The sequence below is a fragment of the Chenopodium album genome, chromosome 24, assembly GCF_948465745.1.
Source record: "Chenopodium album chromosome 24, dcCheAlbu1.1, whole genome shotgun sequence".
In the NCBI taxonomy this organism is placed as follows: domain Eukaryota; kingdom Viridiplantae; phylum Streptophyta; class Magnoliopsida; order Caryophyllales; family Amaranthaceae; genus Chenopodium; species Chenopodium album.
Genome location: NC_137857.1, coordinates 30,195,326 through 30,219,693, shown reverse-complemented (window position 1 = coordinate 30,219,693; position 24,368 = coordinate 30,195,326). Strand labels below are relative to the sequence as shown.

At 34.5% G+C, this 24,368-nt stretch overlaps 1 protein-coding gene across 1 annotated transcript; it reads left to right on the top strand.

Moving 5' to 3' along the window:
• Nucleotides 1-1,122: 1,122 nt before the first annotated feature.
• Nucleotides 1,123-22,583, top strand: LOC145611435 (putative LRR receptor-like serine/threonine-protein kinase At1g07650). The gene is made up of 24 exons (XM_081666766.1): nucleotides 1,123-1,545; nucleotides 2,890-3,061; nucleotides 6,035-6,106; nucleotides 6,224-6,292; nucleotides 6,369-6,440; nucleotides 7,280-7,351; nucleotides 7,478-7,549; nucleotides 7,684-7,755; nucleotides 7,847-7,918; nucleotides 8,034-8,105; nucleotides 8,235-8,306; nucleotides 12,843-12,914; nucleotides 13,817-13,882; nucleotides 15,715-15,783; nucleotides 15,870-15,905; nucleotides 16,007-16,044; nucleotides 16,351-16,721; nucleotides 16,811-17,006; nucleotides 17,877-18,017; nucleotides 18,500-18,618; nucleotides 18,749-18,959; nucleotides 19,189-19,420; nucleotides 20,578-20,728; nucleotides 21,962-22,583. Exons 1-24 carry the CDS (start codon nucleotides 1,443-1,445, stop codon nucleotides 22,328-22,330), a joined length of 2,991 nt encoding a protein of 996 aa, XP_081522892.1. The 5' UTR covers nucleotides 1,123-1,442; the 3' UTR covers nucleotides 22,331-22,583.
• Nucleotides 22,584-24,368: the final 1,785 nt, after the last annotated feature.

Here is a 24,368-nt window from a genome sequence, read left to right as displayed (position 1 = left end):
TCAGCCAAAGCCTCCATACCTATGGATACAACGCAAGGTATCAACAACTAAGGACAAACTCATGTTCAAACCCACCCTGCAACTCCCCTGTTCTACACTAAACCCTAAAACCCTACCCACACTTACTTTATAATCAATAACACACATAAAAACACAAATTTTGTCCTAATGTCACTATCTACCACAATCTAAGCTACATCCAAGCAAAAGTACCATAATTCAGAAAAATAAAACAAACCCACGAAACATTTATTTACAAAAAACAACAAATATAAAGTACAAGAACAAAAAAGTACAAGAATATACCGTCTTCGGTGTACAGGTGAGCTATTTTGTAGTCTGGTAGTTGATCTGCAGGCCACGCCATTAATGGTGTTCGTCTTCAAATGGAAAGATCAAAGTTTTTTTTTTTTTTTTGAAAGCTCTGTTTTCTTGTGAGAAAATGAAATGAGAAAGCTTCTAACAGAGTAACAGAAGCTTCCTTATAAAGGCGTATTCCTTTTCCCGCGCATTGGGTATTGTGAGATGTAATGATGGTTTCCCTGGTTCCAAGGTGCTCCCCATTGGGTGTTCAGTTTTGATTAGATTGTACAGACTTAAAAAATTAAATAAAATACAAAGTTTAGGGAGTTACCTTTTTTTTACCTGGAGAAACCGGTTACAAACGGAAATATGACCTCCGGTGACCAGTACAGTGAGTGAAATGCAAGTTTTGTAAGTTTAGTGAGTGAATTGCAATTTTTGCCTAAGTTTAGGGAGGAACTTTATACTTTACTCGGTGTTAGTTTGAGTCAAATAACGTTAAGAGTCATTTATTTTACAACTCAAGGGTATCATGTAGAAAAAACCCAAAAACTCAAGAGCACCTTGTAGAACTTTGGATTTAAAAGGGTACAACGTAAAAAACCCAATAACTCAGGGGTACCATGTAGAAAAACCAAAAAAAAAAAAAAAAAAAAATAAAAATAAATAGAGATAGAGGGAGTATTTCGTATATACTGATTGGAAAATTGGGATACCTCCTAGTCAGATGATAACCGTATAAAATTGTACAGTATAGTTTCTGTACTGATGAAGTGAAGTGACACGTTTTGTCCAAAAAAAAATCCAAAAGCAACCGAGGCCAAGTGCGTCGTATCTGCTGTCCGAAGTTGAATTTCATCCTCAACTCGGAAATGGTCGGAAATTGATGTGACTTTATCAGGAAATCATGAGCTTCGTCTTTAATACATTAGAATTTTTTCCACTATCTTTCTCAATAATTAATTTCATTCGGAAATTAAACTTTCGAAACAACCACCTAACTTTGAATGATCAATTTTCCTCTTCTTCACAACCATTTATGCAATCCTTTTTATATCCATTTTTTCCCACCATTTTTGAAACTTTAAAGAAGAACCTCAGTTTTTCTGGGTTGATTTTTGAGCTGAATTTGGAAGATTATGTTGCGTTGTTTTGGTACTGTTCTTGTTGCTGTTTTCTGGGTTTTGCTTCCTCAGTTTGGGTTAAGCAGTGATCATTGTCAACGAACAGCCGCTAAAGAAGGTATTTAACGTTTACCCTTGTTACAATTCATGAGTTTGGTGGGTTTTTTTCGTTTTTTATTGGAGTGGTTGAGCATGGTTTTTGCCTTTTTTATGCCTACCAAGTGTTTGATGATTTGTGTCAATGAAAAGTGTTTACAATTGTTGTTTATTGATTTGGGATTTTTTTTATTGTTGGTATAACTATGTACTTGGAGTATAGAATTGGTCAATGCTTATTAGAAACAATAAAGGCTTGCATTTTTTTGGAGTAATAGTAGCTAAAATACTTAATTATCATTAGATATTACATTACTACTAATCTTACATAACACAATTTATCCTTAACAAGTGGCGGGAAAATGTTAGAATGAAAGCTAGGATTGAAAATTTAGCAAAAAGTTAAGTTACAGTATGAGCAATTGAAGAAAATCAACAGTTCTATAACTTTGTCTTTGTGATCGAGACGTGTTGATATCTTGGTTTTGGATGTACGACATGCCACATTGAGGAATGACACTTTGTTTGTATTGAAGGAAATGGAGGGAAAAGGAAGGGAAGGGAAATGGAGTGACGAACTATCTTTCATTTGGATAACAAATGAGGAAAAAAGGGAAGGGGATTGAAATTGTAACGAATTGGTCTTACGGTCTTGCCAACAATGGACAGTTATTTATAGACTGATTTGTGGGTAATATGATTTTAGCTTTTAATTTTGTATTATGTTGACTTCCATTTCTATTTAAAAGCTGTGTGCAATTTGCTTTTAAGTCGGATGATTACTGCTATCATCCCTCTCTCTTATATACAGGATGTTCTTCAATTAAAAGGGTTGTATGGTGGTAATGCATGGTGTAAGGAGCAGAGATTGAAATTACTGCCCTCAGTTTGGGGGTAATAGTCCCCCACCACCCATAGGATAATATATTACCACAATACAGAGGGTAATAATTCACCCATCTTTTTCTCCTTATATTATCTTTATCTCATCCCTTCTACAAATTCCTTCCAAGTTCCTACAATTGCATAAATGCTATCCTAAAGTAACTAGCTCATGATGACCTGATATTATAGGCCCTTTGTTGACATGTAGCCATTGCTAAGTCGTAATAGTTCAATCAAATTTCATGTCGTGGCAATTGGTGATTGGGTTGTCTTGGAGAGTATACTTCTTAATGACCCACACATTATATGTAGATGAATATGCTGTATTGACAATGAAGAATATATTGGTAATGAGTTCACTAATTATTTCATCTTGAGCCTAATTTTCGGTTTGATGATTTGAAGAAATGTTAGTTTAATGGAATGTAGTGAAGTACTCCCCTTTGCACGTGAGTAACACAATGAAGTAATCATTCTGCAGTCGTTGCGCTTCGTGAGATAGCCAAGGAATTGGGGAAAAGGGACTGGAATTTCAATGAAGATCCTTGCAGTAATCACACAAGTTGGTTTTCTAAAGCGGACCCAGCAAGACCAACTTATGTTAATCAAGTGACCTGCGATTGTTTTGGTGGCAGATGGCACTTGAAAAATTTGTGAGTTATTCTCAGTCAGAATCAGATAGTTATTTTAACTATTTATCCATGTCTCTGTTTATACTTTATATATAGTGGTGAACAACTCCAGTATGATGTCTTCCTTTTTATTTGTTTAAAATCATCTTTCTTAAATAAGAATATTATGATCTTAAAATTACTCTTTAATTGTTTTGGGCATGTATTAAGATTTCTTGGAGCAATCAAATGGGTTGCTGATGCAGCTATAATGAAAGTATAAAAATAAAAACTACTCATCAAGAGGCAACAGACAGAAGAATATGTTGCAGGCCTGTCTATGTGAACATTTTAAGTTGTTGGAAGTCAAAAGTGATTTAACACTTACCAACTAAATGCTTCCTACTTTTTTAGAATACTTGATACACTTCCAATTTCATGCTTGCCAACGTACAATTTCAACTATTGATATACATTGAGGCAAATCTAACAAGATCCACATGACTATGTTTAACCTTGAGCATAGATAACCATAATCAAAGTTTAGTTTGCGAATAGTGTGAAAGCCATATTGTTGCAAGTATTTGGAAACAAAGGAAGTATTAAGTTAATGATCAAAGACGCCAATATTTGTCGGAATCTAATCCTAAGACCTCTGAAAATGAATTGAAGGGAAGGGTCGATAAATGGTGTGAAGTTTGATCTTGTGAGTCGGTAGGGTTTTTTTTATTATTATTTTTTTAAGTTATGGAGAAGTTCAATATTGAAAAATCTGTTAAAGACAGGAATATTGGAGATTTTGGTGATCGCAGAATGTATGAGAGAGAATTTCTAAAGGATTGAGCTTTTATATAGATTGGAAGCTATTGATGAGTTTAGAAAAGCATGAACATAAGAGTAGACTTCAGAAGATGATATGTAGAGCAATCTGACTCACATTTGAATTCAAGATGGTAAATCATAGTCATCTTCGCAATTGTGTTTAAGAGTTGATAGGGTAGGGTGATTTAGCTTTTGCAGGGCATTGGCTGTTAAACGTTTTTGCAGCTTTGGCTTGTATTTCTGTACTCTGAAATTGAAAAAGAGTTAATATGACATGGAAGATATAAGTTATTTGAGGAGATATCTAGCTAAGCTATGGGAATGGAACTAAAGTTTCAGGTTATTCAATTTAGTGATTTCACAACTTTTGTGGAGTATATCTTTTAACTTGATTCGGGAAATGAAATATGCTGAAAAGATAATATCACAAAGTACTCATAGCCGTAGGCTATTTGATGTCATAAACTCATAATGCTTCGTATGATTTATGCAAAATCTTATAAAACTTTCTATTGAGGGAATGAACAAGCTTTTATTTCTATGTGGAATATTAAATGAGAATCTTCTTGCCTTGCGCCTTGGCCATTCAGTCATTCACAATGCTTAAAAAGCTATGAAGGTGAAATGTGTGCAGGATGGGGATAGGGAGCGGAAGTTTTTATTTGAAATTGATGTGAAGTCTAAATTTGGATGGCTCTTTGCAGATAAGACAAGGCCTAAGATGATATGACTTCAATTTTCAAACTCCACTGTGTAGGCAACTTTCTATTTTGAAAATAAGGGAAGGTAGGGTTGAAGTCAATATTTATAAATGGTTGACTAGTTCAAGTGGAATAAAATTAATTTGACTACTAGTAAGGATATCTATATATTGTTAGAATTTTAGAAGTCAAGGCTAGCCAAAGTGACTTGAATGGAAGGAGCTATAAAAGATCTGAAGAATTTGGCTTGGAAGAGCACATTTAAGACTTGATAGAAGTGAAAGGAGGAAAATAATATTTGCGTCGACCATGGGAGTTTAATTATTAATTCATGCAGCTGACCCTATCCTTTTGGAATATAGGCTTTGGTATTATTGTATACTTGTGGGCATTGTGGCTGTGCTAATTGAATAAATATCAAAATATGCACTAAGCCACATTGAGAAAATTGAGTAGTTTTATAGAAGGTAACTTTCTAGAGATTTGAGAATGCAACTCTTGGACATTTTTCTAGGACACAAGAACTGCATTTGTATAACCCACATTGCCACTAGAAGTCTTTTTCTGATTGGCAAAATTTCTTCATTAGAAACTATACAGATTTGGGAATACATATGCAAGATTAAGAGGAATGTGTGCTGTTAATCTTGGACTATTTGAAATGCCCTTTTACTCATAGATATATCACTTCAGAGATCTTGCTATTGATGAATGATGATTCCCTAAAGTTTTTTGCTATTGGTAAAAAATTTAAGAACCACTTATTTGATTGAATGGAATTGGTCTTGAATAGTTGAAAAGAATGACATTGGAAAGAAAAATCGTCTCAATTCACATATTTGTAGATTTAATGTTTCGGGGTTGGAAAGAATGGGAAGTAAACTATAGGAAGGTTTCAGCTTTCATTTTCCCTCAAATTTGGTGGAATTTGGATGGAGGGAAAGCAAGAAACATGGATTCCTCAGTAGCAATTAACACTAAAGCAGATGATTCACAACTCCTCTGATGAGTTTAACAATATAAATCCTAATTTGATCCCTTTCTTTACAATTTCCATTCTTTTCATTTTCTTTTGTTCTGAATTTTTTTTTTTTTAAAAAATACAAAGCTGTTGAGGAAACATATGCTATGCTTAACTCAGAGGTATGGGGCTCAGGATTATAACCCCATACACACTGCTATTTTGCAAAGGAAGATTGTTTTATGCTGAATCCTCGGGACCTGAAACTCCACCTTCACAGCTTGAACTATGGAGTACAGAAGCTCCTTAATTTGTAGTGTTAGTCTGTCCTCTTCTCTACATGCTTTATTGCTTTGACGCAAATCATTTTTCTGTAAAATGGGTACGCATAGCAATTTTAATTCTTATGCATCTTTCACGCTTTATTTACTGGTCCCTTTTTTCCATTTCAATGAAGCTTGAGGTAGAAATATCAGTTTTATTGCAATCAAGTCTTTGGTAGTTGACTTATTAAGTTTGTTGCTTGAACAGGTCCATTAAGGGTCAAAGTCTTTCTGGTAGCCTTCCGAAATCATTAGTGAAGTTACCCCACCTCAAGACAATGTATCAGAATTCTTGTACTTCAGTTTTTTTTTTTTTTTTTTATAATATTGGTGATCATAGCTGGTCATATGGAAGTTGGAGGACAGAGGACTAACATTATTTTTTCTTAATTTTCAGTGATTTGTCGAGGAACCTTCTCAGTGGTAAAATACCAGAAGAATGGGCTACAATGAAATTAGAATATTTGTATGCAGCATTGATCTTGTAATCTGTTTTTGGATTGTCTTTGCTTTTTATTATCATAACTATGGAGTGGCTACAGGTCTCTTATGGCAAACCAACTGTCTGGTCAAATTCCAAAGTTTCTGGGGAACATTACAACTCTCACTTATGTGTATGCCTTTTTTTTTCCTAATATTGCAGGCACACTTATATATATATATAGGGGAAGGCTCATGTGAGAATTCCTCTTTATGTGAGAAATCTTTCATATGTGAGAACACTCTCATGTTCTAAATTTTTACTCGTATGTTCTAAATTTTAAACCAGATGTTGTAAATTTTAATATACATGTTCCAAATCTTAAATGAGTTAAATCAAATGTTTTATATCATTACTCACATGTTATAAATCTTAATTATTTGTTCTAAATCTTATCTTTATACTTCGTATATTCTAAATTTTTTAATCATATGTTCTAAAGTATTACTAGTATGTTCCAAACTTTTACTCACATGTTTTAAATGTTACTCATATGTTTTAAGTTTGAAATCTGGTTTCTTAATTTTTATTCACATGTTCTAAATCTTAAATTAGATGCTCTAAAATTTATTCAAATTTTCTAATTTTCAAATCAGGCTTTTCAAATTTTTAATCACGCATTGTAAATCCAAAATCAAATGTTCTAAATTATTACTCGTGTAGAAGTTCTAAATTATTACTCACGTGTTCAAAATTTTAAATCATGTATTCTGAAATTTTAAATCATGTGTTCTGAATTTGCATGATATGTTCTAAATTCTTACTCATATGTTCTAAATTTTTACTCAGATATTCTAAATTTAAAATCAGTTCTCATATTAGTATATTTTCTCACATATGGACCTATTCTCACCGGATCCCTCCCCTATATACACACACACACACACACACACATATATATATATTTGATCACATATTTCATTGTAAGCCTATTTAATACTGATGCTTTGCACTGGTGATACTAAATCTCAGATGCATGGAAAGCAATTCATTTACTGGAACTATTCCTGCAGAGCTTGGGAAGTTGGTCAACCTAAAAAATTTGTAGGTCATTTGCTTCTTATGACAATGATCTGTTTGCTTATACAGGCAACCAAAGCATTGCAGGGTTTCTTACTTCTGAAATTTTAATGGCATATCTTTGACAGTTTCCTGGTTGCCTGTTGCTAGACTGCTTAATGACAACAATCTTGCTGGACAGTTACCAATTGAGCTAAATAAGCTAGTGAATCTGATCGAACTGTAAGAATATCCCGACTGATATGGAATTTTAATTTTAAATTTCATTTCAAAATTGATTTTATTATAAATTGCGAAACATTGCCCAATTTGTGGTCATAATGCTCCCTTTTTTTGTTTTTTCACTTGGTTATCAGTAGGATAAGCAGTAATAACTTCAGCGGACAGATACCCAATTTTTTTCATCATTTGAAACAACTTGAAAAGCTGTAAGTCTTTACTGCTTCAATGTTTGTTGAACTGCAAAGTGCAGACTGTATGATGACATCTTTAAATTTACCCAAATTTGATTATTTGCAGACAGATTCAAGGTAGTGGCTTTGAAGGACCAGTACCATCCAGTATATCACTGCTGACAAACCTAATTGAATTGTAAGCATACTGTAAACAAATTACGTTAAGCTAGTCTCTGGAATCTGCTGTAAGCTCAAACTAATTTAGATATTTTGGGAAAATATGCTGACAATATTAAGCATGACATGTACAGAAGGATCAGTGATTTGAATGGAGAAGGCTCCGAGTTTCCATCTCTAGAGAATCTGACCGGCTTGATGCGATTGTGAGTTCCTTTTTCTTTTGTGAAAGAGCTCTTTCAAAAAAAGCATATAGTTGGTGACCACTGCTGACATTGCCAGTTTTTACTATTACTTATTTTAATTGTTTGTCACTATCATTTTTTTTCTTCTAGGATGTTAAGGAGCTGCAAGCTTTATGGGCCTATTCCTCGTTATATAGCAGCCATGTCGAGATTGAAAATTTTGTAACTCTCTTCTTCATGATTTTCATTTCAAGTTTGTTGGGATTCTTTTTTGTTAATCTTTTTGTTAGATATTTAAAAGATTATGTGTAGGCTTTAAATCAAATTGCGTATACTTTGGCAGCTTGGCTCTGATCTGACTAAGAATCAAACTTTCAATCCATCACTGATTAATAAAATCCTACTCTGCTTAGCCTTGGATCTCCCAACTTCGATCTAATTCCACCTAAAATCTTATTTCCTGGGGAAACAATTATACATCGATATTTACATGGAAACTAATGGAGAGCGGCCACAGGAGTGTTATGTGACCGAAGCATTCCCTTACAGTTGAAGGGAAAATTCTACAAGACTGCCATAACACCCGTGTTGCTCTATGGTACTGGGCTTCTAAAAAGGAGCACATAAAAAGGTAGAAGTTACGGAAATGCATATGTTAAGGTGGATGTGTGGGAACACTATAAGAGATGGAATCAGAAATGAGGTTATTCGCAAGAAAGTAGGTGTGGCAGGCATTGCAGATAACTAAGGGAAAATCACTTGCGTTGGTTTGGGCATGTAAGACGGAGACCCGAGGGTGCACCGGTTCGAAGAGTGGAAGAGTGGGACTATGGAGGGGTAAAACGAGGGAGAGGGAGGCTAAAAATGACTTGGTTGGAAGAAGTTAGGAAGGATATGAAGTATATGAATTTGCATGAGGATGAAGCATTAGATCGTAAGGGATGGAGGAGGAACATTTATGTCGCTGACTACACGGAATAATCAAATTTGGTTCATGTTAGCCGACCCCACTTATGGGATTAAGGCTTTGATTGATTGATTGATTGATTTACATGGAAACTAATGTCTCTTAATAAAACTTTCCTTCTGAAAAAAAAATCTCTTAATAAAACTAGTTTTTATCCATGCTCGGGTTGGATTTTTTATTTAATGATATGAGTATTTATTATAATTTTTTTTTTTTTTTTTTTTTGAAGGGGGGGAGATTAAAATTCATTAATAATAAGCCATACGGCACTTACATAAGAGATCGTAATCGAACAATACAAAGACAAAAAAACCAATTACAAGTTCGAAATAAAGGAAACTACAATTGCACGCGCAAAATGACATTCTTAAGTACCCTTGGCTCATATAATGTTGTCCTATGCAGCCTCTTGCAAGGGGATCTGACAATATGTTGTAGTTTCTGACGTGAACCTTCATTAGCTCAGAATCCCGTACTCCTCCACCTGAAATCAAAATTGGTGTCGTACACTTCACTATAGACAAGACAATCTCCGATTCAAACACGGATATCGGCATGGAAGCATACCCCTTTAGCCCAAACCACCAGATCAAACCGAAGCCCCATAGCCAAAAAACCCGGTTTAAATCCTGGACCAGAAGATCGGTAAACCGATCTGCAAGCCCCAAATCACCCAAGCACACCACACAAACAGAAAAAATAACAAAACTAAAAAACACACAAAGGCACCTAAAAGAAAAAACAGGAAAAAACTTAAAAACTAAGACAACGAACGAAACCCTAACAACCCACCCCGCCGCCAAACCGAGCCCCACCACTAATGCTCCGAGGTTCACCAACCTAACCCACAAACCGCCGGATATAAAAGCACGGACCGCTGAGACCGAGACCCGCCCGAGAAGCCCAAACCCCACACCCCTGAGCCGCGGCACCGACGGCCCTACACGAGGGACCCAGAACGGCCCTACACGAGGGACTTAGAGGGAGATAACTCACCCTCCCCGTCCTCGAACTCAACGTCGCTACAACAGCCAAAGAGGTGGAGCATAGGCGCGGCGGGGAAGCGGAGAAGAAGTACGGCGGCAAGCCGGCCTCACGGCCGGTGATGAACAGAGGCGGCGGACGAAGAGGAGCTGCGCAAGTTGTAAGGCTGAAAAGATAAAAAACCAAAACGGGAAAGGAAAAAAACAACCTAAGGGAATAGATCGGAGGCTCGCCGACGCTTTGGCGTGGGCGGTGAGCCACACGGCCGCCGGCGAGCCTCATGGCCGTAGTAAAAAAGTAGAAAACGGAGGTTAAGATTGAGATTGAGAGAAAATATTCCTATGTGAAATTTATTAGTGGTTACTATTATAATTTTCTTAAACTTTGCTAAATTGCTAATTTATATTTAAGACATTTTTTATATTTTAATAAGATATTTTCTTAGGTTTAGGAAAATGAGAAGTTAATATAATGTTGAAAAAGGATTAGCACAACCCTTCATGAAAATCGATGTGGATTAATTAAAAACAGTGATGATTTGATAAGATTGGGATATTTTAATAAGAATATTTTAATGATTTTGATAGAGTATAAAACATATTCCTAGTATGTTTTATAATCTATTAATTCGCACCAGATATGGGTGGGCCTATGTCGCATCCACATTTCAAGCCCAAAGGGCCTTTCATTTGAGGAGGAGTGATAGAGTATATAACATATTCTCAGGTATGTTTTATACTCTATCAGATTTTAATATATTGTTGGATTAGTCACGATGTCTAATTTTATAATGTATTAATAGTCAAAGTTGTGTGTCGGTTAATATGCTAGTGAAAGTCAGTCAATCAATTAAAGCCTTAATCTCATAAGTAGGGTCGGCTATATGTACCAAATTTGATTATTCTATGTATTCATCGACATTGCTATCGAAGTGATGCATTAAAAGGAAAAAAAAAAAAACTAGAGGGAGTATAAAATATGAGAATAGACACTCTTAATTGCTTCATTTTATTTTTTTTTTCTCTTTTTAAAATTTATTTTAATCTTTCCATTTGCATGGTCTCCATTATACAAATTTGACCATAAATATTTGTTTAAATATTATTTCTATAAATATTTAAAAGTTGATATTATAAAACATGTTTACACGATTCTATAATGTCCCATGTATATATATTATGATAGAGTATAAAAAATATTCCCGGAGTTGATGGTATACTCCTGCACTTAATATTCCACTTGAAAGTGGGGGGTGGACGAGATTTGAACCCGTGACCTATGTGTCACGTTGCCTCTGATACCATGTTAAAGAACCATCTCAAACAAAAGATTGAGGCTATATGAGCAGATTTTTTTTCTTTAAGGAAATATTTCCTCCTAAACTCTACTTTACTCGTTTTTTTTTTTTTTAGATTTTTATAGAATTAATAATCTGTGTAGGAACGTTGTTGTTTAATTATTTTTTGATATGCATATTTTTCTAGACAGTTCTATATTTGAATTTGAAATACTATTAATTTTAAAAACAGAGCATACTTGGGAATTATCTAGTATGATTCTTTTTTATACATACTGATAAATTACAAAATACGGTTAAAAATCTTAAGGTTTGACCAAATGAACAGTAAAAAAAAAATGAGGGAGTAACACTAAATTACTATGCCTCATTTGCTTATACAGATTGAATAATTTATTAATGTTATGTAAATCACCTGCTACATTTAATTTTGTCGAGCGTTTTTACCTTATTAAGGCTAATCAGTGGCTTGATCATTCTGAAAAAGCTATTTTGGTTATTAAATTAGCTTATTGAACATTTAGCTTTTTGGTTATTACATACACTGAAACAACTATCAATTATTAACTATTTACCAAAACCTTTTACACAACCAGCTAATAAAAAAAAAAAACTAGTTTGATTAGCTGGTTGTGTAAAAGTGTTTGGTAAATAGCTAATCAAACTAGTTAGTCAAACCAATTAATATAGTAAGCAATTTTTATTAGCTACCATCTAATTACCAACACATAGAATTGAGCGGTTGGAGTCGGAGTCTACATAACATCCAACTCGCTCCCATCCCTTAATCAAATTCATTTTTTTAATTGGATATGGAGTTGGATTTTTGAATTCAGTTTAGAATTTTTGGCTTTGGACAGATTGGATTTGGAGTGAATTGCTACTAGTCCCTACGGTGTAAAGATTTCTAAAAGGAGAAGGGACTGACCTTTAGTGGCTGGTAGAAGGGACTGACCTTTAGTGGCTTTGATTTGGAAATATGATAGCTGTGAAGCTGTGAGGAGGAAGCAGTTAATAATACATGCCTCTTTTTTTTTTTTTTTGAAGAAGAAATAATAATTCATGCTTTACAGTGCTGAAGATTGTAATTTGATAGAAATTTTGAATCAATTAATCAGTAATAATTCAAGGAGCTGGTGATCTTGAGCCACATAAGCATTAAATTTACTGCATGTGCCATGCCATTTTCTCTTATCTGCTCAATGAACCAGAACTAATGGTTGATGAAGTATAAAGAGGGACAAAGGTATGCATAGCATTTAAGCTTTTCTAGAGAGGACAGGGGTTATACCATTATAGTCACCTATGTTTTAATTGTTTCTCCTAGTTGTTGCTATTATGAAACATAGTTGGAAAGAAAAGGTATTGAAATAAAGCGAATACCCTATAGCACTATACTACCCTTTCGCTTTTATATAGAGCAATCTTTCATCCAGAATTCTAAATATATATTAGCTTCTTTGACATTCTTTTTCAAAAGTTACTGCTAATCTGTCATTAAATTTTACAGGGATCTCAGCTTCAACAAATTGAATGGATCTATTCCAAACGAGCTTCAATATTTAAATAAATTGCAAAATATGTAAGCAGTTTAATTTATGTAATCCAGTTACTACTATGTAATGTCATAATTAAGCCACCAGAAGTATGAAGCATATTCAGATATTCTTTCTAACATCAATCTGCTTTTTCATTTTGAACTTCGGCATCTGTCCCTATGACAGTCTGATATTTTCAAAGACATGGACTTCTGCAAATATCTTATCATGACTGTCTTTTGCTAAATTCACCATCTTCCTGCTCACAAATATAAAAAAATGGATAAAAGATTAAAGCAGAAATGGTGAAATCTGACCATCACTAAAAATCAGACAGCTGGGCATTGCCATTTCTTCGATTATCTATTCTTATTATGAGTGATTCTAGCATTATGTTTTTAGTTATCAAAAGTGAAAAAACGTTAAAGCTTAATTTTGCAGAAAATAAAAATTGCATCCCTCTCAAAGAGTCAAAGCTTGTACTATCTATTTAAGTTTAAGATTTAAATGCAAATTTCGTCTTATTTCCTTTATATTCTGTGTAAATTGTCCAGTCATACGCTTTATTAATCAAAATCACCATTTTCTGCTCTATTTAATCATCCGCATTGTGTTGGCTCATTACAATGCTAGTTGGTGGGGAGGGGGGGTGTGAGAGGAAGAAATCTTTGAGGACCTTAACTCTGACAACTACTGGGATTCTGGGAACCATATTGATTCTTGATACAAGAAAGTTACTGCAAACGTCTCTGAAAGTTATTTTGACACCTCTATCAAAGTTGGTGTCATGATAGCACAAATCATAAATCATGTATGTTGCACAAATTTGATACTTGTTCACTTTTTAACAATGCTATACTGTGCTTGTGTAGTAACTCATTGTGTCTGCACCCCATTGATTTGGGCCTTCATGATTTTACTGAATAATACTTGTTGCCAATTTCAGGTATTTAACAAGCAATATGCTAAGTGGACCTGTTCCAAGTTGGATTACAAATAAAGCGGACAGCAGGTTTGATATGTTTTACTTAAGTTCCGTTTGGACTTAAGTTGTGGGACCTAAAAATGTCTCTACACCATTAGAAACCTATTTAGAAGTATATATGTCTACATTATAACATTAATGCTAAATGTCAATATTTAATGTGCATATGTGTTGGCATACATCATTATTACATCTAGGCAAGCACAATACCTTAATCATTCATAATTAAATCCAGGCTACTTGATATTTTAGCAATGTGAAGTACTACCGGACATTGGCTATTTCATTATGTTTGCTTGCGGTAGCCTTATTGTCATGGCCTGAGTGTTCTTTGGTCACCAGATCTTGTGGCGCACTGGTGTGTATGTAGTGATAAAAGATGGCGTTTGATTTTTTATAAGACACTCTTGCCTATTGGTGACAACTTGACTAGAGCGATAAGTCGATATTGAGAATTGATTGTGTGCTTAGGAGGTCAAAATGGGGCCAGCAATGAGAAAATTGAGTGTGAGGGACTTGATTGTGTTTGGGGTGCATTAAAATGAATGATATACTTAATATCTATGTTGCATATAACACAACCAAATAATTAAAGCAAGACAACACGGGGTAGGAGGCTTTGATTCTCATTCATTAATCGCCAGTCAATAAAAGCTTAATTTTGGAATTACAATGCTCTCCTATTGTGTACTAGATTGACAATAACTTCATAATTGTATTCAAAGCCTAGATAATCTTAGGAATTACTCTAAAAATCATTATATAACTAGCATAAGAATTTACTTATATGTTTGCGTAAAATAGACTTGAGATTTGAAGTATGAGAAAGAATTAGGGCTTCATTCCATTTTTTTTATTAAGAGATAAGGTGATAGTAACACATATGGTTTCATAAAAAGAAGAAAAGTAAATGAAGTTATACAATCAAATTTGGTAAGGGGAGCAACCATTTTTTGTTCGGTTATCTCAATTATATAATTTGCCCACTTCACATTATTGCTCCCGTTTGCAAACTCCATGCTTACAATGTTTGAGTTCTTTAATCATGGAGGCATCCCCATGATAGAGAGATAGATGAGCTCAACTTGATTAGTTGATTTTCAAGGTTCTACCACCTCAAATTTTGGAGAAAGAGGACCCTAGGAAGAGGATGGGGACGCAACAGGCACCCTTTTTTCGTAACTCATTTTTGGGTTGTCTATCTTCTCTGCCAAGGTTACTTCTCTTCTTGGTTCACAAATTTATTGGGAGGATTAGAGTTTATCTTCTGAGAGTGTTTGTGTGGACCTTGGCTCTGAGCAGAATCAACTCCAACTATATGCTCCAAAGGAAAACACCAAATATAGCTTTTTACCAGATATGTAATTGTTTTGTTCTGCCAATAGTGAGATATACTTGTATCTCTTTCTGTAATGTGAGATGGCAAGTAATATTTGTAGGAGGCTATTTGCTTTGTATGGAGGGTACTGGTTTTCTCTTGTAGAGTTTTGTATTTGGTGCAAGTTCACTTTGTGGACTTTGGAAGGGCAAAGGAGAAGATGATGTAGTGACTAAGCTTAGAACAGAGTCAACAGACTGCCCGAATCTTCATCAGAGGGTAAATTGTGCTACTATGTGGGTTAATACAGCGATGGGTTTTGTGTAATCTGTTTTTACTATTTGAGGACAACTTGTCCTGTGTTCATGTACTTTCTGCAGTCTGCTCATATATAACTATTTTTTCTTCATCAGAGATATATCTGCAAACATTCCTTTAGGAGTTTTACTTTTGAGTTTTTCCATTCAATAAGATGCTTATATTTGTATTGTTAAAATTTGTTTCTAATTTTTTATTTTTATTTTTATATTTTTGCTTACAGCCACATAGATCTTTCATACAACAATTTTGATGAACATTCTGCACCCTCTTCTTGCAATAAAGAGACTCTGTAAGATTCTGTGAGACACTTCTTCCTTCAAATTTTGGCAGTTTCTCTGCTCTTATGAAATTAATGTTTGACATTATCATCTTCAGAAACTTATACAGAAGCTTCTCAAGGGGAGAGAGCCTGTAAGCTCGTCAACTGCTTTTGTTTTCTATAGGCAGACTTTAATCTCTTGTGTGATGTAACATCCTAACTTGTCTTTAATATGGGTCAAAACTTCATGCAGAAAATCTAGTGTCTGCTTGAAGAGCTTTCATTGTAAAGGTGCACTACATCTTCAACTTTCCTAACATTGTGATGCAAAATTCCTCCCTTTTTCCATCCCCACACAGTCGCACACTCCCACACATTATACCCATTTACTTTTAATTATTATATATAATTTTCTCTAGTTTCTTTTATTGTCTCTACATTCTATATAAAAAGTACTTATAGGTAAACAGAAGCAACATCCTGACAAATTCTATTAATTGGATGCTTTGTCTTGATATCATGAGAATCATTAAGATGATTAACACTATTATTTCCATCCTGTTTGTTTTCTTTTGACATTTATTTTCATATATGAAGCTCGGTATTCAATGCATATCAACTGTGGTGGGAAAGAGACCACCATTGCAGACACTACATATGAGGAAGATGATGAACGTGGGGGCGCTGCAAAATTTGTTCCCAGAAGGGCAGATTGGGGGTTTAGCAGTAGTGGGGAATTCTGGTTTTCACAAGTTCCTGGTAATTATATAGCAAAAGGCAACCCAGTACTAAGATTGCCGGACTCAAATCTATACACGAGAGCACGGTTGTCAGCTACATCTCTAACATACTATGGTAGTTGCTTGGGAAAAGGGAACTACAGTGTGACACTTCATTTCTGTGAGATAGTTTTTGCTAACAATTCTTATTCCAGTCTTGGAAGACGGATGTTTGATATATATATCCAGGTAACTTTTAAAAGCATCACAAAGCTCATAGAATTCTTAATGATCACGAACAGATTCAGTAAGCATTATCTATATTTTCTTTTTTGTAGGATAAGCTTGTTCACAAGAATTTTAATATAGTAAAGGAAGCAAATGGAACTAATAAGGTTGTTAAGAAGGTATATCAACATATACCCGTGAGTGATTCTATAGAAATCCGTTTCTATTATGCTGGAAAAGGGAGCACAGGAATACCTGTAAGAGGAACATACGGCCCACTTGTATCTGCAATTTCTGTGAAGTCTGGTAAATGTTCTTTAGCTGAAAAATCTTATTTCATTCATTTTGTGGCTTCTTATCCATAGCAGTAGACCAGTAGTATTATCTAACTTTTTTTTTACTTTGTTAAATTGCAATTGAATTGATTTTCCTAATAAGCTAGTTGTCAATACATTTGACTATTTGAATATGACCCAACTTAAAAGTGTTGAGTTTATAAAGGGAAAAAGATTAATAACTTGATTACCTTAATACCAAAGATTACACGACTTATATAGACTAGGAAAATAACTAACAACTAGAATAATGGAAGCATTACTGACATGATGCATGTAACACATGACCCACTAGTCCACTAGTGCACTACCTACCAAATTATCTCAACAAACAATAGACTAAGTCAGACCAATAACCATAACACTTAAAAATAGGAAATACGTTGACTAACACTATTTTGAAGCACTACAACCAACAAAAAGACATCAATGGGAATGAACCATGACCTGAAATCCGTGATCTGTTCACGACCTATAGCTGCTGTTGTTGATTGATAATGTTTGCATATATGATATTGGCTCTTTGGTTGCAACATCTCTTTTTAAAGTGCCTATGAGGAGTTTTATTTTAACAAAAAGACTGATTCGTTGCACTAATATTGATCTAAGAAAATTTGTGTGCTACTTCAATTGCATTTCTTGCTGGTCTATTAAAACATTTCCGTGGCTATCTAAGGAACAAACTTTCTACAATGAACATGGAATTTATAGACATTGTGGCAAAAAAAAAAAAAAAAAATACTGAGTCAATGACAATTTGTTTGTGCATAGTAATTTAATTGTGTGTTAATATTTCTATCACCTCATAAGATAATTAAAGGAACTCCCTTTTGCATGCTAGAGTTCAAACCTCCTCCCGATAGACAGAAGATTGTAAAGATTTTAGGTGGAGTTGCAATTTTAATGGTGTGCACCACTCTTATTGGTCTTTTCATTTGTTGGCGGAAATATGGCTCGAGAGACATGGCAACAAGAGAAAAAGGTACTCCTTGAACCTTTATTTACTAGATTTTCTTTTCATAATTCAAGCTCATACCCTCAAAAGCCGTTTCAGATTCACTATGTGTTGATTACTGTCACGGTATCTAATCTTATGGGAAAGAATAAGTGGATAACTGAACATAAACTTGCATAAGTATCCAAGACATAACTCGCAATTGCTAACCATGAAGTTGCATGAAAGGTCAAGGTAAGGTTGATGACTAGGATTTTTGTGATGTGGACAAAATCGATATTTAAAAATGAAGAGTGCCTAATATGGATGAAGGCGTAGAATACTTGTGAAGTGGAGAAAATTAATATTTGAAGATATAATATCCTAGCATGTATGAAGGAAAAATATATTCTATTGGTTTTTCTGTTAATAGGGTATGTGCAAATTCTGAAATTCTATGTTTATTGTGGATCTTATATGTAAGGTGCCTTTATTTTTTTCAATGCTTAATCTTTTTATACTGTACACAGTTCTTGCTGGACTTGATCTGCAGACTGGGTTATTTACTTTTAAGCAAATCAAAGCTGCCACCAACAATTTTAGTGCTGACAGTAAAATTGGGGAAGGCGGATTTGGTTCAGTATACTTGGTAGGTTTCATAATTATCAATTTACTAGCAAGATCTTGATCCTTCTAGCTTTAATGACACAATTCCTTCACTGTATACAACATAGAGTCATAGCTATATTTATGTACTTAATGTTCACTTTATGACATAGGGGATACTTCTAGATGGTGCCCATATTGCGGTGAAGCAACTATCATCAAGATCAAAGCAGGGAAATCAAGAATTTGTGAATGAAATTGGCATGATCTCTGGTTTGCGTCATCCAAATCTTGTAAGACTGTATGGATGTTGTGTCGAGGGAAATCAGTTATTCTTGATATATGAATATATGGAGAACAATAACCTTGCACGTGCACTGTTTGGTAAGTAACAATTGTGATTGATAAATCCTTACTGTATACATATGCTCTGAATACAGAATTATACCGATTCTTTAATCAAATAGTCACATCCTGGGTACTTAGTTGATTGGAGAAATGGTTCATTTTGTTCCCTGGATTTTTTGTAACATTTCATAATTCTTAGTTATATTTACAGGGAAAAAAAAAAAAATTAGTGGGACATGGCTGTAACTGTATTTTTAATTTACAGGAAGAAGTCACCTGAAATTGAATTGGCCTACTAGACAGAAAATTTGCATTGATGTGGCAAGAGGTTTGACCTATTTGCATGAGGAATCAATAATAAAAATTGTTCATAGAGACATCAAAGCAACCAATATACTGCTTGATGGAGACCTCAATGCTAAGATTTCGGACTTTGGACTGGCTAAGCTTGATGAAGGGGAGCACACCCACATTAGCACTAGAGTTGCCGGAACAATGTGAGTAATTTATCTAGTGATTTTACTGCTGAGGTCTTTTATCTTTATTGGAGTTTGCATACTTCATTGTTTGTTATCCTAGTTGCATTTTCCTTTTGTATACCATCTACTTGGATCCAACTTGCTAACACTTAAGTTTGTCATCTTGCATGATGGATTTTGACGTCACAAAAATTAATCTTTGATGCATAATATTTTCTCGCTTAATGGAAAATAACCCTTACTATTGTTACTGCTACTAATATGGAAGAACTTTGGAACCTATAGCCAAAAGTGGATTTGATTTATGGTAGACAATAATTTAGATAAATGTTGGTTTTGCTAGTATAGAAACAGGGAGTCAGGATTAGGGGTGTTACCAAGCCAGGCCAAGACCAGCTCGATAGTGGTGAGCTCGGGTTTGGCTCTTGAAGATCTTAGAAATTGAGCTCGGATTGAGCTCGACACTTAGGCTCTTAGCTTGAGCTCAAAACTACTAGACAGTGCATGAGCTCGACTCGACTCTAGCTCGGTCATCAAATGTTTGATTTAATCAGCCTTTAAATATGAAGAGGACCCCCAAGGCCTAATTATCAATAAATAACTTTAGGTCAAATCATTTTATAAAAAAAAAAATATTTAAGATTACTCAAGAGCTTTCAAGCCGAGCCAAGGATACCTCAAGCTTGGCTTGTTAAGATTTGGAGCCAAATCCAAATTCGAGTCAACACCAAGCATTGAGCAGTTTGCAAGTAGGCTTAGTTTGTTAATACCCTTAGTTAGGATACATTGAAGCACAACACAACTGATTTAGGAAAAACACTGATAGAAAAGTAAAACTTGAAAAAAGGACAAGGATCTCATGTTGTGAATAGTTCTCACGGAGACATTCCTTATGAAGATTAACCACTTTTTATTATATACTGGTATTTTATAGAAATGGTTTCTTAAATAACAGGCTCAATCATCTTAAGAAATGAAGTTTATTGCTTTATTTTATAATAAAATATAAGCCACCCATTAGTAAAGCTGCTTTTAATTTTATAATTGTTATATCTCTCGTCATGATTAAATAATTTTTAGTGTACTAACATGGAATTGAACATTTGTGAAGTTCTGGTTAAGTTTTGATACTTTAGCGTGGAATAATGGTTGATATGCTTATCTTGTTCTCGCAGAGGATACATGGCACCAGAATATGCATTGTGGGGCTATTTGACCTATAAAGCAGATGTTTACAGCTTTGGGGTTTTGGCGTTGGAGATAGTTGCTGGTAGAAACAATACAAATTTTAGACCAGATGATAATTATTTCTGCCTCCTTGATTGGGTATGCTATTATTTAAGTCCTTATATTCTTGCTCTATCATCCAGAAACTTCACATTGCAACTTTATTTAAGGGGTATACTGAAAAAAAAGGGCACTCACAATTGATTGGTAATGCCATTTCTTGAACTAGATGGGTTTCTGCTATGGGCAGAATTTTTTTTATACTCACTCTAAAGTAAAGTGCTAATTAAGAGGTAGCTACTTGCCTTCCAAATCATGGGTCCAATCACAAATGGAAACAACCTTGTTGTAAATATGATTGTTTCCAGATAGAGCCACTTCACAATTGTGCTGGTAAGCTACGTACACCTAGTTCCCCCCTCCCCACCCCTCCCCCCAACAAAAAAAAATATTAAAAAAATAATATTTTTTTAAAAAATTCCTTGTGTTTCTAGGTAACGGCCCTGTTGAGTGTCAAAGATATTAGGGTAATTTCAAGGTATGCTACTTTAGAATTGAATCTAGTTATGCTGGCTTAAGTTTGCAGATATATAGTTAATTGAGGATAACATTATTTGCAGATATTTGAAATTTCTTTACAAGAAACTAAACAAAGTAATTTCATCATGTCAAGTTACTTGAGGTAGAAAATGGGGCCTAGAGTGTCCATATATATATGAATAACCCTATCTAGCAGTAACCTACCAGACCACTTCATCAGTTTCATTAAATGTATTGATGATGACAAACTAGAGTAATTAGGTTATATATGGATCGATATGGTGGGAAAATAGGGTACATAATCACACAATTTGAATATATGCTTTACTTCATGTCAATTTTTGTTTATTTATTTATTTATTTTTTTTTTTTTTTTTGCCCTGAAATCTATTTTCTTCTTCCGGCTTTCCGTTCTTCGCAAACAATGAAAACTGACTTTTAAAACTTAACGGCTGTGTCATAGAATGGTTATGGAGCGCCATAGGCTGTCACTGCGAGTTGGGTGTGGATTTCAAAGCGCCGTTATATAATGGCTTTTCTCAGAACGGCTATACCCAAACCCGTTATAGAAAGGAACAGGCAAATGTTAATTTTATGGGCAGATCTGCTCTAATTTATCTCAATGTTAATTTTGTTTTTTTTAATCTGTATGTAATTGTTGGTTGATCAAGTCAAACTTTTCATTTTGGATGTGCTTAATGGGGAGGAATATGGTTTTCTTGTGATCAGATTTTGTTCTTATTTTTTGTTTGAATAGATTGAATACGTTCTTAAACTTGCTTCTGTGTTCAGGCCTTTGCTCTGCAACAACAGAACGGAAATTTGATGGAACTAGTGGATCCGACGCTTGGTACTGACTACAATAAGGAAGAAGTACTCAAAATGATTAAGGTTGCTTTGTTATGCACTAATCCATCTCCTGCAATAAGGCCAGTGATGTCTGAGGTACTAAGCATGCTTGAAGGAAAAATGGTTGTAAAAGAACTGACCTTGGCTCCTAGTGGATGCAACAATGACTGGTTTTATGAGGCATCTAAAGGGTATCACGATATGACATCAGACAGTGAGACTCACAGCCTAATTCGCTCTCCAGATGCAAGGAACGGCTGTTCATCTTCTCGTTATGCTAAGCCCCCAGTAATTGAAGGAGGTCTAACCTAAGGTTTTATCATTCTTTCAGTTTCATAGAAGGGTTCATATTATTGAGCATTGGTTGATCTTTAAAACTTGGGATGTGTTAGAATCCAACATCGTCGATTGAATATTTTAGATGCTTTTATAATTTCCTAGGCCTTAGATTCTATTGTTATATATGTTTTTGTCAATCTAATGTAGTTTACACTGGGAAAACAGTGTAATATCAAAATTAAGCTCTGCAAGGAGCTGTGATCAATTAAAGATTTAAGTTCTTAAACTCAAGTTTTGCTACTAATGTTTGCGTCGTTAGACCTGATCCCACTTTTGAGACGTCACATGCATTATAGTATCCTAAAGTTTTGAGACGCCCCAAACTCAAGGACCTGATCCTACTTTTGCCCACCTCGACTCACTTCGCCATCACAATCTCCGAACAACTCACACCCCTAATCAATAGCCAAGAGTGTCCTTCCGTAGTTAGATGTCTGTTCGTTCTGCTTAGTGCCCAGCCCAATAGTCTCTTGTGCATCCGAACAACTCACACACCTAATCAATAGCCAAGAGTGTCCTTCCATATATAATCAGATGTCTAGTCTTTCTGCTTAGTGCCCAGCCCAATCGGCCCTTGTGCACTCAACTTCTTGTTGTCCAATCAACAAGTTCGCATAACATGGATACGATGATAAAACACCACACCATTCAAGGTTTTCCTTCTACGGATGAGAGTATTCTATGGAAATTCTCTATCAGGCATTACATTTTATATCAATATTTAAGGTAATATAATATATTCATTATGTGTTATAACTCTTAAGAAAATTAAGGGGGATCGGGTCCTACACTCCTATGAGGCCCAATATCCATAATGTGGTTTCATCCCCAAGTTTAACCCAAACGTTGATTGCCTCTTGTGATTTGACCTTAATAAGAAAATTGTATAAATTATAGAATTCTATATATGTATTTGTCAATTACCATAGTTGAATGGAGTGAATAGGTGTCAATAAGGATGTTTAGGTCGGGTTCGATGAGGTCGGGTGACTTGGGTTAGGTAGAGTCAACCTTTAATTTGAGTCATTCTAAAATATTGAGGTTACCATTTTAGTTTAGCAAAAGTTGAGGAAATCATTGAGAATTTCCCAAAATCTTAAGTCAAAATTTATGAAATAAAAAGAAAAAAGAGAGGGCCACCATCACTACCAATCCAAGCTAAGATGCATTAATATATAAAATAGGAGAAAATATGTAACAAAAAAAAATTTACAATATACAAGTTGTTTACATAAAAGTATAAAATCTTAGAATTAATTACATTGTAAAAAAAAGCTTAATATGAAATAATACAATTTGTGAATTAACATTAAATCGGCTTGAAATCCATTGATTTGGTTTATAATACTCGTGTTGTTCTATATATACTTACGGTGATTATGAAGCCTTTAATTACCTATCATCGCCAGATGAACAACAAAGAAATCAAACACACTAGAATAACTATCTTTTCCAATGCTGGCTGTATGTGAAGATATATCGAATTAATTAATTATTGGTTTCATTTTGTCTAAAAAACAAATAATGATGAGATCTATATATTGAAAATTATTAAATGTTTTTGGAGAAAACCTCGATATAAACACTAATGAAAGCCCCTACTGAGATTCACAACTGAGACCAGGAAGAAAAGAGATGGAAAGAGAAGGAGGGAAAAGGGATAAGAGCGAAGAAAACTTTTAAAAGAACAAAAAGAACCTAGCAATGGATGAAGATAGAAAAACCCTCCTCCTAAGGTAAGTAGGGAACAACCAAGGAACCAGAACAACTCGCCCCTTTATATAGGATTGCTGAACGCAAATTATTTTATCTAGCTAGCCACATTAGGTGACCAAACATCATGGATTCATGGGTGATACTTTGTTAGTGTTATATGGGTTAATCAATCAGTGTTATAGGATAAGTTCTTCAATGTTATATGGGATTACTAGGTTAATGTTAAAGGGATTACTTTGTTTTATTTTACAAGTGGCTACATGGTGTGACTAGTTGCACACAAAACACGTTAATT

Excerpts from the sequence above, each read along its gene's own strand:
- LOC145611435 (XM_081666766.1), top strand. The coding sequence starts at position 1,443 with ATGTTGCGTTGTTTTGGTACTGTTCTTGTTGCTGTTTTCTGGGTTTTG. Across the intron at positions 7,756-7,846 it reads TTGAAACAACTTGAAAAGCT|ACAGATTCAAGGTAGTGGCT; the intron begins GTAAGTCTTTAC and ends GATTATTTGCAG. Across the intron at positions 17,007-17,876 it reads TGCAATTTCTGTGAAGTCTG|AGTTCAAACCTCCTCCCGAT; the intron begins GTAAATGTTCTT and ends TTTGCATGCTAG.